The sequence below is a fragment of the Pygocentrus nattereri genome, chromosome 7 (assembly GCF_015220715.1).
Source record: "Pygocentrus nattereri isolate fPygNat1 chromosome 7, fPygNat1.pri, whole genome shotgun sequence".
Classification (NCBI taxonomy): Eukaryota; Metazoa; Chordata; class Actinopteri; order Characiformes; family Serrasalmidae; genus Pygocentrus; species Pygocentrus nattereri.
This window is the reverse complement of record NC_051217.1, coordinates 21914204-21926411: the sequence shown is the minus strand read 5'-3', so window position 1 is coordinate 21926411 and position 12208 is coordinate 21914204. Positions and strand designations below refer to the sequence as shown.

The 12208-nt window shown below is 38.6% G+C and overlaps 1 protein-coding gene across 1 annotated transcript in view; it reads left to right on the top strand.

Annotated features, from left to right (window-relative positions):
* Positions 1-12208, top strand: part of si (sucrase-isomaltase (alpha-glucosidase)) — a 130979-nt gene that overhangs the window by 73175 nt on the left and 45596 nt on the right. The window contains exons 29-31 of the mRNA XM_017704123.2: positions 4468-4564; positions 10129-10241; positions 10856-10981. Coding sequence (XP_017559612.1) covers positions 4468-4564; positions 10129-10241; positions 10856-10981 — 336 coding nt within the window. The remainder of the gene's footprint in view (positions 1-4467; positions 4565-10128; positions 10242-10855; positions 10982-12208) is intronic.

Below are 12208 nucleotides of genomic sequence, written 5' to 3'. Positions count from 1 at the left end.
ACAACGCAGAAAGAACTGCAGGTCTTTCTAAAGTGATAGATTAACAAAAACTTAAAGTATAGATAGCTTTATAGATAGACTGTGAGTGTCATTCTCCATTTGGAGTATGAAACCATGTCACGAAGGTTGCAGGGCTTAAAAAGAGGCTTAAAATATCAGACACAGCTCCAAAAGTCGGTACACAGTTGACAGATTAAATAACACTTTTCTCTTATGATTCTCTGATTTTTCCTCTTTTATCCTGTTTCATAGTCACTCTGCATCTGTAAAACAGCTCATCACAAACCAGTTCTCAACATTTGAGAAACCATTTTTAATACAAAATGATATTTTTAAGAGGTTTAACTTCAGAATTTGTATAAAACAGATTCATGATTACTTTTTTATATCATTACTGTTATACAACATTTGTCTCAGAGATGTTGGTCGCTGGTGTTATCAGGACTCTTATTTTACATTCGAACACAGCATATTCAGCTCTGTTAAACTGCTCCTTTGGATCGAGGCTCATTAGAGACGAAGCATCTCGAGGCCTGAGAAGGCGAGTCTCACTCGCTCACTATACTTCATTAAGTTATTGATAATTCTGTTTATCAGGCAGCTCAGAACTTCTATGTGTCACTGGTGTTTTGTGCTTTAATGGCTGGGTAATTAAAATTAAATGCCATGTTATCAGTTTTATTACTGATTATAAATAGCGACACAAGGTCAGCTGATGGCAAATGAGTCAGCCAATACAGAATCTTTAGTTGTAACCAGAATGTCACTGGAGTCGCCGTCACTGGCATTACATCATATGCATACAACACCAGTGACTGTAAGATATATTTGGAATTAAGCTTTTTTTGCATATATGATAGTAATAGATGTTAATGAACACATTAAGATTATTTGTCTTTGAAGAAAAAAAAAAAAACGTGTCCACCTGAATTCCCACTCCAAACGGAGGATGACCCACATACGCAAGAAAGTCTTATAGGTTCTATTCATGAATATGGAATACATGTATACATATGCGTGAATTTCAGACATACTGACATAAAATGGCATTTTTTATTATTATAAAAACTTCCTGACATTCCTAAAACAGAAGACCAACTGCACCCAAAGCAGTTTTATGCTTAAATGTTGGTGTTTCTGACTCAATAATGACTGTACACTGTGTGCACAATTATTAGGCAAGTGAGTATTTTGACCATATTATCATTTTTATGCATATTTTCTAACTCCGAGCTGGATAAACTTGAATGTTTAATGGATTTAAGCATAGCAGGTGATGTGTATCTGTGTAATGAGGGAGGGTGTGGCCTAAGAAGGTCAACACCCTATATCAAGGTGTGCATAATTATTAGGCGGCTTTTTCTTTAGGCAAAATGAGCCAAAAAAGAGATTGAACTGACTCTGAAAAGTCAAAAATGACCAAAAGTCTCTCAGAGGGATGGCTCTTGAAATTGCTAAGATATTGGGGCGTGATCACAGAACCATCAAACGTTTTGTTGCAAAAAGTCAACAAGGTCGCAAGAAACGTGCTGAGAAAAAAAGACGCAAATTAACTGCCAAGGATTTGAGAAGAATCAAGCGTGAAGCTACCAGGAACCCATTATCTTCCAGTTCTGTCATATTCCAGAACTGCAACCTAGCTGAAGTATCAAGAAGTACAAGATGTTCAGGGCTCAGAGACATGGCCAAGGTAAGGAAGGCTGAAACCGACCACCACTGAACAAGACACATAAGCTGAAGTGTCTAGACTGGTCTGAGAAGAATCTGAAGACAGATTTTTCAAAGGTTTAATGGACTGATTAAATGAGAGTGAGTCTTGACCAACCAGATGGATGAGCCCGTGGCTGGATCAGTAACGGGACAGAGCTCCACTTCGAGTCAGACGCCAGCAAGGTGGAGGTGGGGTACTGGTATGGGCTGGTATTACTTTTGAGACAGGCTCAAAATCAACTCCCAAGCCTACTGCCAGTTTTTAGAAGACACTTTCTTTAAGCAGTGGTACAGGAAGAATCTGCATCTTTCAAAAAGACGATGATTCTTGTGCAGGACAATGCTCCATCACATGCATCCAAGTACTCCTCTGCATGGCTCGCCAGTAAAGGTGTTAAAGACGAAAAACTTATGACATGGCCCCCTTCCTCACCTGACCTGAACCCAGCTGAGAACTTGTGGGCAATTCTTAAACTGGAGATTTACAGTGAAGGAAAACGGAACACCTCTCTGAACAGCGTCTGGGAGGCTGTGGCTGCTGCTGCACAAAACGTTGATCATCAACAAATCAAGAAACTGACAGACTCCATGAATGGAAGGCTTATCACTGTTATTGAAAAGAAGGGTGGCTATATTGGTCACTTTTTTTATTATTATTTCTCAGAAATGTTCATTGGAAAGCTTTGAGTTGTTTGTTTATAATTCTCACTTGAACAGATGAAAATAAAAAAGTGAGACGGGAAAAGTGTTTTTCATTTAGCTGCGTAATAATTCTGCACCATTATAGTTGCCCAATAAATGTGCACATATAGATATTCTCCTAAGAAAGCCATAAAAACATTCTTAAACATTCATGTTTGAGGTTTATTAACATTTTGAATTAACCCAGAGCACTGTAGTTGGTCATTAATAAAAATAACTCTCAAAAATTAGACCTAATAATTGTGCACAAATTAGGTGAAAAACTGAAAACTGAAAACAGAGGCACCAAAAAATTGAGTCATCTCCTTGTTCATAGACTGGAAACAGTGAAAAGCTAACTGAACTCCTGCCTTAAACTGTCATACAGTTTACATGGTGTTAATTGGTAGGGGCTGTTAGCATGTGCATATTAATATTGTATATGGGGGTTTCAAGAGAATACACATCAGGAATTAAGTATAATTTGATTTTATGCAATATAGTATTTGTGATTTCACACATATGGACATAAATTGGTATGCTTTTCATTGTTTTATCCTAAACACTGCCTGATATTTCTAAAAGAGAAGACCAACTGTAACCCAAACCAGTTCATACTTAAAACTTTGGTGTTTCTGACTGAAATTGGAAATTGTGAAATTTGTGTATGGTGTACACTCTTACTAATTGGTGTACATAAGATCTCATTAATTGTTAGCAATATGAGCCTCACAGCTCTAGTGGAAAACTAAAGACTGAAAATTGAGGCACCAAAAAATTGAGTCATCTCCTGGCTCATAGACTGGAAACAGTGTAAAACTGACTGATCTCCTGCCTTAAACTGTATAGTAGTATGTCATACAGTGTTGGAAGTCATGAAAGTCAGTCTAATAAGGTTTAAGGCACCAAACATATCCTGGCTCATCGACTGGAAACTGTGAAATTGACTGAACTACTGCCTCAGTAGTAGAGTTGGAAAGGCATGGGTGGGATATTTGGCTGTTTGTGTTTTTGTTTATGCGAGTGATGGTGATGAAAGTGCGCCAGGGAGCCGCTGCGGAGTGGATTAGGCTGATTTATTCGGAGACAGTGATGCTCCAGCACGAGGCATATTGCAGCCAGTCCAGCTCAGTGACTCCTGTCAGCGCTGTCAGTCCCCGTTAGCCAACATGCTAACAACCTCTTTGCTGCTCACTCTATCACACCGCAGCTGAGCACTGGAGGAGAGAGAGCAAGAGAGAGGGGAGTGAGGAAGGACAAACCGAAGAAGAGGAGAAATAGGAAGGGACAAGGAGAGAGAGGAGAGAAATAGAAGGAAAGAAAAAGAAACAGAGGGACAGAGAGAGAGAGAGAGAGAGAGAGAGAGAGAGAGAAACAGTGTGTGTGTGTGTGTTTGTGTTATGACACAATCTTAATTGTTTAAACTGCTAGTTTCTTTAATTATTAATCTTAAAGGATTCTTTGGTCAGAAGAGCTAATATTGCAGAAATTGGCCAATTTGCATTATGCAAATAACCACATGCAAACTAATGGCCACTGGCTTTAGCCCACTAGTATAGTTGACCAAGCTGTTCATTATTAAGACTTATTATTGAAGTACCACTATGCATGACTATAACTACTATTAATATTCAGTTATTCTATGAATTATTTAATAACTACTATGAATTATTCAGCAACTGTTATAAATTATTCAGCAGCATTAAGTATTCAGTATCTTTTATGAATTATTCAACATCTACTATTAATTATGCACTTCCATGAATTATTCAATATCTACTTATAATTATTCCCTACTATGAATAATTCAGTATCTACTATTAATTACGCACCATTATGAATTAGTCAATATCTACTGATAAAAGGCACTAGTATGAATTATTCAGGGCCTATGATGAATGTAATGTATACAATGTATATGTTCAGCAGTTATGAGAGGACCCACAACTAACATACCTGATAGTTTAAGGGGTTAAATCTCTCTCTCTCTGTCTCTCTCTCTCTCTCTCTCTCTCTCTCTCTGTCTCTCTCTCTCTCTCTCTGACCTTTTTACTCCATCACTCTGTTTCTCTACAGTATAAGATGAACTGTTATGGTGTCCATCCGTTCTACATGGGACTAGAACCGACAGCCCATGCCCATGGAGTTCTCCTGCTCAACAGCAATGCAATGGGTGAGCAACTGATACACTCCACCAATCTATCTATCTATCTATCTATCTATCTATCTATCTATCTATCTATCTATCTATCTATCTATCTATCTATCTATCTATCTATCTATCTATCTGTCTATAGGTAAACCTTTCTTTTACAGTCCTCTATGTTCTAATTATTAACCAGGTAAGTGTGGGGTACAAACTCCAAAGTACAAGCACAGCACGGTAAGTACCAAGATAGTGTAAATGAATTACTATGAAATGGCTCAGAGGTTCTAGATATTACCCAGGTTAGTGTGAGGTAGAAACTGGGTAACATGATGGTGAGCACCATTACAATCTAATTTAGTTACGCTGAAATACCCATCAGGCTTTATGCATTAAGTTTAAAAGACACATAATAAAATACCTGAAAACTGCAAAACTACTCAGAGCAAAAGGGGACACTTACTAACATTCACTAATTTTACAGCAAAATGATGCATTTCAGCAGAAAATGAATAAGAAAATATGCATAGTAATTTATAGTGAATATAGTTATGTTAGTTATTGTAATGTGCAGGAATTATTGCGTCCTAAGACAGAGTTGTCAAAAGGATTTAATAAACAGACATCACCACAGGACGAATCCTGCTTTCTCTTACAGTCCATTCACACTTGCATAACAAGTGGCAGTTGTTCTAAACTTTGTGGTAAAAACTCAGCAAAACCACAGAAAGAGTTCCTGCTTTCTTTTATAGTTCACATTCACTTTAGTATGTAGGTAACAGACACATACTATTTAAGACTCTACAGATCTGAGTGACCTGAGCTCTGACTTGCATCCTGTTTATTTGTCGAAGTTCCAGGTAAATACATACATTCGCACATGGCCCACAGGCCTGATCTAGAACCTGTGGGCCATTTCATGATAATTCATTTAGACTATCCTGGTACTTACCCTCTTGTCAGCTAAAATAATTATGTAGTACTTTGGAGTTTATACCCCACACTTACCTGGTTAATACCTAGAAATTAGGGGGCTGTAAAAGAAAGGGTTACCTATATACGTCATATCTCCATTTTTGTCATTTTTCAGTTTTTGACATAATATGAAAATGCTTGTTGTTCTTTACATTGTTTGTAAATTTAATGATGAATGGATTAAGATAAACAGCCCAAAATGACTCAGAATTGGTTCCATTGACTCACATTAATATAATTTAAAAATATATATAAATTAATATATTTATATATATATATATATATATATATATATATTTGTATGGATGCATTTCATTTTATGTTGCTCTCCTCTTTTGATGGTTGACTTTGCATACAAAATATTGTAAAACAGATTGTTTATCTTGACCAGAGATGGGTAGAGTAGTGTAAACACATGCTTCAATAAACAAGAACTTCTGTTACATATTACTTCTGCGAAATGACGATGGCAGCTGAAAACAGCTTGAGTAACAGTACAAAAGCAGCAGCACAAAAAATGCTGAAGTACTGGACTGCAGCAAAAGTTTATAGTCTGTCCAGCCCATCAGCACAAGATCTGACGTTTCTCAGAGTCAGTTTTTCTCTTACTTGATCCTTTTCATGTAAGTAAAGTCTTAGGGAAAGTATGACCACTCCTAGCAGTACAAATCCATCAACACTTCACTGAAGTACACAGAAATGAGCAGATCTAACCACCCACCCTTATTTGCTAACCTGGCCAGGTGTGAGTTGTCTTCATCCCTCCTTGCTGACCATTCGTGCTGCAGTCAGTAGGTCCTGAGGGATCAGAGATGATGTGATGTTATTTACGAGAAAGGCCGCGTTTGAGCTCTGCAGGATGAGTAATTACATTTCTAACAGGACGCTCCACTCTGCTGTCTCTGCATAATGATGCAGGAGGCTTTTTTTAGAACCTTATGCATTCAGAATGGGTTCTCTTAGCGCTCTCACACATGTACACACACTCTTTTTCTCTCTCCCTCACACACACGCTAAGTTGAATAAATGAATGTCTCAAAGTTGCAACAGGACGACAATTTTGGGCGTCTGCAGGTAAAGGAGGAACATCAAAGTAGCTTCAAAAAGCGTCCAAAAAGTTTGTAGACGCCTACTCATTTAACATTTTGGTAACACTTTTTATGAGTATTACATTTGTAAGCATCCATAAACACATTCATAACATGTTATAATGCATTCATAAGGCATCATACATGTGGCTATAGATATTTATAAAAATGCATTACATGGCATAGCCATGCTTATTATGCTTTATTGATTGTTAACATAATGCATTATAAGTACTGTTCATAACAAATTATAACAGCTCATAAGTTGTATTTGTCCACTCTAAGTAAAGTGAAGCGTACTGCACTAAATCTCATTACAGGCTTCAAATGTCAGAGTTTAAACTAGTGCAACATCAGTGTTTTACCCAATGTGGGAAAGTCAATGTACACCACAGTTAATGTGCACCACCGTTAGCCTGGCACTAACTTAATGCTGCAGATCCAATAGAACACGAGCAGAGATTAGTATTACTGTACTGTAGTGTAGTTTTATAAAGTGAAGGCTGTAAAAAGACATTGTTTCAGGCACTGACAATATAACATGTTATTAACAGTACTTATAATGCATTATAGTAACAATTCATAATGTATAATAAGCATGGCTATAAAGTGTAATTCAGCATAATTCATTTTTATGAATATTTATAACTGTGAGTGTTCAGCAATATCCAGACGAACATGGATAATAGTAAAAAGAAGGGGGTTATTTACGTAAGGCAAAGTCGGAGTCCAAATACATGCAGGGGTCAAAACCAAGAAAACATAGATGATCACAAATGTGATCATCTCAACAGGCAAACGAAACCAAGCGGGCAATCCAGGAAACAAGGTTGTGAGAACAGGCAGAATGGTCAAAAACACAAATCCACAAAACACAAAAGATCTGGCAACCAGAACCAAAAGGGCAAGGCAAAAATCAGAGACGAGATAAACAAGTACAAGGACAAATATGACATTCATAGAAAGTGTTACCAACATTTCTATTGAAATGAAGGGTATTAACCTCTTAACCTCTTCAAATCTCAGGCTTATGACATACTAAGACTTATTATTGAGTAACTACATGGACTTCAGAGCAAGCTAGTTGAGTTATTCGTAGGTTATAGTAGTGTGTAATAAAACTTTGGGCCATTTAAGGGGTTTAATAGTGAGGTTGTCCCACTTTGCTGCAATAACAGCCTCTAGTCTTATGGCACAGCTTTACTCTAGATGTTGGAACATTGCTGTGAGGATTTGATTGAGCGTTAGTGGGGTCAGGCACTGATGTTGGATGGTCAGTTCTGGATCACTCCAGCTCATCCCAAAAGGTACTGGATGGAGCTCACTCCAGAGAACACAGATCCACTGCTCCACAGCCCAATGCTAGGGGGCTTTATACCCCTCCACAGTGGACGCTGGGTGACCGTAGGCTCAGGTGTGGCTGGTCCAGAGCGTCCCATTCTGTTGACAGTGCTTTTCTATAAAGACTAATCTGCCATTGAACACCTTGACTGCAATGGCTGCACCTTAAAGTAGCTGAATTCACTCTTTTAGAAGGTGCGTCCGGTTACATTTGGACATATAGTGTTAGAAATGATGCAAACAGACTAATACATGAGAAGGCCAAGGACATGCACCTGCTCGTCTCAGTAACTGTGACAGTTTTTCAGCTCTGTTTGGCTAAGGAAATGTGTTACAGTCTGTTCAATGTACTACAGAATTTGCATCAAGAACACAAATTGACCCACATTTCATGCATAATGCAAATGCATACATGCAGGCAAACGCACACACAGACGCTCACACATTTAACCAAGTTTGTCTCAGTGTCTTTTGAACTCTCTTTACTCATGCAAAATGTAATACGGAGAAAATCCATTACAGTATATTTGATTTATTGTCCATGTTGGAATAAGAATAGAAATAGAAATAGATACAGTACTGCTGCATACTGCAAATGCAAGTGAAGTGTTGCGCTACCCATAAAGTGATGCATGAACCAGACATGCATAGTCCTTGTAAAATGTAGAAAGAACATGTAATATGTAGAAAATATAGTGTTGTGTAAAAGTCAGACATCCTCGCCCTTTATATGCTTCATCCCCCTTCAAAATAGCCAATAAGTACGAGTTGGTCATTATTATAAACTGTAATATTAAAATTCATTTTAGGATTTAGTGTATCTACTCTTTACTTTTATTCCAGCTTCCATTCTATTCAGGAGACTCGCTTTACTCTTTAGTATAGTGGACAGTATGTCCACCTGACACGCAGAAGACCAGGATTCGATTCCCGGACGGGGAGCATATGCCCTTTAGGTGCAGTTGTGGGCTTGAGGTTAGGGAACCAGCCTCACAACCGGAAGGTTGGTGAGGACTGTCCAACTTTTTATTTAGTTTGGTTTTGACTACATCCGAATTCAGGCATAAACCAGGGAACCAGGTCGCCGTTTCAATCCCCTGAGCCAACGGTACATGACTGAGGTGCCCCTGAGCAAGGCGCCCACCCCCCAACTGTTCCCCAGGGCAACCCATCGCTCCAGGCAGGTGTGCTCACTGCCCCCCCAGTGTGTGTGTGTTAATGGATGTGTTAAATGCGGTGGTGGCATTTCCCCACTGTGGGAGTAATAAGAGTCACTTAACCTGCAGACGCACCTCCAAAGTTCAGTCTTACACTGTCTTCTCATCTTGTCAAGAAATATATTTAATATAGTCTGTAAATGTAATATTTCTAATGTTGAGATTGTTATCAACTTAATTCAAGATTATTTAACTTATTTTGAAACATTATTTACTAATATTAAGTGATTTAAGTAAATATTAAGTAAAATTATCTCACTATAACGGAACATCATTTGGTTGTATTACAAAATGTGCTTGAAACCAGCAACTTATGACATGCATCCATCTAATTTTTTTTAGATCTGACGCAACTCAAAGAAGGCTTTGAGTGCTGATGATGATGATGATAATGATGATGATGATGATGATGATGATGATGATGATGATGATGACAGTCTTGCATGGTTGTTAAGTGTCCCATTTTCTCCATATCTTAAGTTTATCACCAGTTTTTGGGAAGTACCGTTGTTTGTTTCACATTTTTTTTCTTTACATTTTCCATTTCCTATGTGGTTGGATTATTTTATAGCTGATCTCTTCAAAGGTATCTCCAGACAAATGAATATCTTTTGACTGGACGTTAAATAAAAAGTCTGACATTTGCACAGAAATATATCGCTGTTGTCGGAACAAAACCTCATATCTCCATTTTTGACATTTTTCAGTTTTTGATATAATTAGAAAATACCTGTTGTGTTTTTTTTTATGTTGTATGTAAGTTTCATGTTGAATGGATCAAAAGAAACAGCCCAAAATTACTAGGAAAAAAGTCTGGTTCCATTGACTTACATTAAATGTAAAGTAGTTTTTTTGTTTCTTCTGTAAACTTACCATTTTGGAGATACGAAGTTTTGTTCCCGCAGCAGCGATATATTGTATACTGGCAACACAGTTTAATAATTCAGTGTAAAATATGTATACATTTTAGATGTGACTCTACAGCCGACTCCAGCCCTCACCTACCGCACCATCGGAGGCATCCTGGACTTCTACATGGTGATGGGACCCACTCCAGAACTGGTGGTGCAAGAGTACACTGAGGTGAGCTGTGTGTGTGTGTGTGTGTGTGTGTGTGTGTGTGTGTGTGTGTGTGTGTGTGTGTGTGTGTGTGTGCGTGTGTCTGTGCGTGTGTCTGTGCGTGGGTGTGTGCGTGTGTGTGTGTGCGTGTGTCTGTGCGTGTGTGTGTGTGTGTGTGCGTGTCTGTGCGTGTGTGTGCGTGTGTGTGTGTGTGTGTGTGTGTGTGTGCGTGTGTCTGTGCATGGGTGTGTGTGTGTGTGTGTGTGTGTGTGTGTCTGTGCGTGTGTGTGCGTGTGTGTGCGTGTGTGTGTGCGTGTGTGTGTGTGCGTGTGTGCGTGTGTGTGTGTGTGTGTGTGTGTGTGTGTGTGTGTGTGTGTGTGTGTGTGTGTGATGTCCCTGGCTTGATGAGCTTCAGCAGCTGGGGCTTCTCTGCCTCATTGCCTACAGTGTACTCAGTCAACACACACACACACACACACAAACCCATACACATAAATATTTATTTAAAGAAAGCCACATAATGACATAGTGGCAAGCAGAGGGGCAGCAGCACAAGATTTGTTGTTTTTTTGTTTGTTTTTTGTTTTTCCTGTTTGTTACTTACTTTTTTGCTGTTCTTGTGTGTTTTGCTCTGACAGATGATTGGCCGACCAGTACTCCCAGCCTATTGGTCACTGGGTTTCCAACTCTGTCGCTATGGCTACACCAATGACACAGAGATTGCGGAGCTGTACAGGGACATGAAAAGCGCCGGCATCCCTTACGTAAGGGCTCCATGTCAGAAACAGAGCTTTATTCGCTATATGGTGGATTGTTTTATATGTCTGCCAGAATGATATGCCCTAGTATTCACATGATGATCCTAAGGGAATGTCTTGTATAGGCCATAATGTTACTCTGTCGCACAGCGTTGAGCAAGGGGGGACCATAGTCACTGCAGACCATCCCTGTTCCTTATAATTGTGTCTAATTTAGGCAATATTGACTAGAAGGCATGGCTGTTCCTGGTATTTGTGTTCTGTATAGTGCTCCAATGTAGGATATAAGGATTAGGGCCGATATCTCTTCCCTGTAATACTCTTCCATATAGAGATCCAATGTAAAGAATTGTATTTAGGGAATATTTTAAATGCAACACATTATTATGTTATAATATTATTATTATAGGGTATGTATGCAAGTACAAATACAATATGTACAAATTAGATACACATTATATCACTCAAAGCTTTGCCATGACAAGCTAATCTTCCCCTTTATGTAGTTTCCCTGATACCTTTCAGGCTGAAGCTTTAGGATGAGCAAGATAATAGGTTAGCCTAGTTAGTCATTAAAGCAATAAGCCATGAGAGGCTGTGCGTTAATGCAATTTTATCATGGGTGGTCTTAGGCAGGATAAAACTGCAATATCACATGGCCTCAAATGGCTTATTGCTTTTATAAAACACCGGCCAACATAAAATATGATAAAATGCACAATATTTCAGAAAATAATTTGTTACTATTAAGGATAATCGACATAATCATGGATTCTGCCAAGAAATATAGTTGTCAGCCGACCATGAATGAGAATGATCACTGTATATTGCGTTCATTTCAAACAGTGAACATATGATAACACAGCACTGTTTAATACAAAAACGTTCACTTTATAAGTACTTTTTGGTCACCAAATTACCACCACGAGTCTTATTTAGCCTCGCTTCTTACGCTGGGGCTGAATCTCAAACGGCTCCCTGCTCCCTACATAGTGCACTACACATGAATTTAAATACTGGATCCTGCAGACCAACAGAGCAAAATATAGCTAAGAAATAGTCATTTGGGACTCAGCCACATCCATATTTGATAAATGATGCTTAAGAAGCTAAACTTTCATATCTAGCACACTATTTAGGGAGCACGGAGCCATTCGGGATTCAGCCTTGGTTTGACACATAACTTCTGACTAAAAGACGAACATTTGAGGTGTGTCAGTCATTCAAGTGACT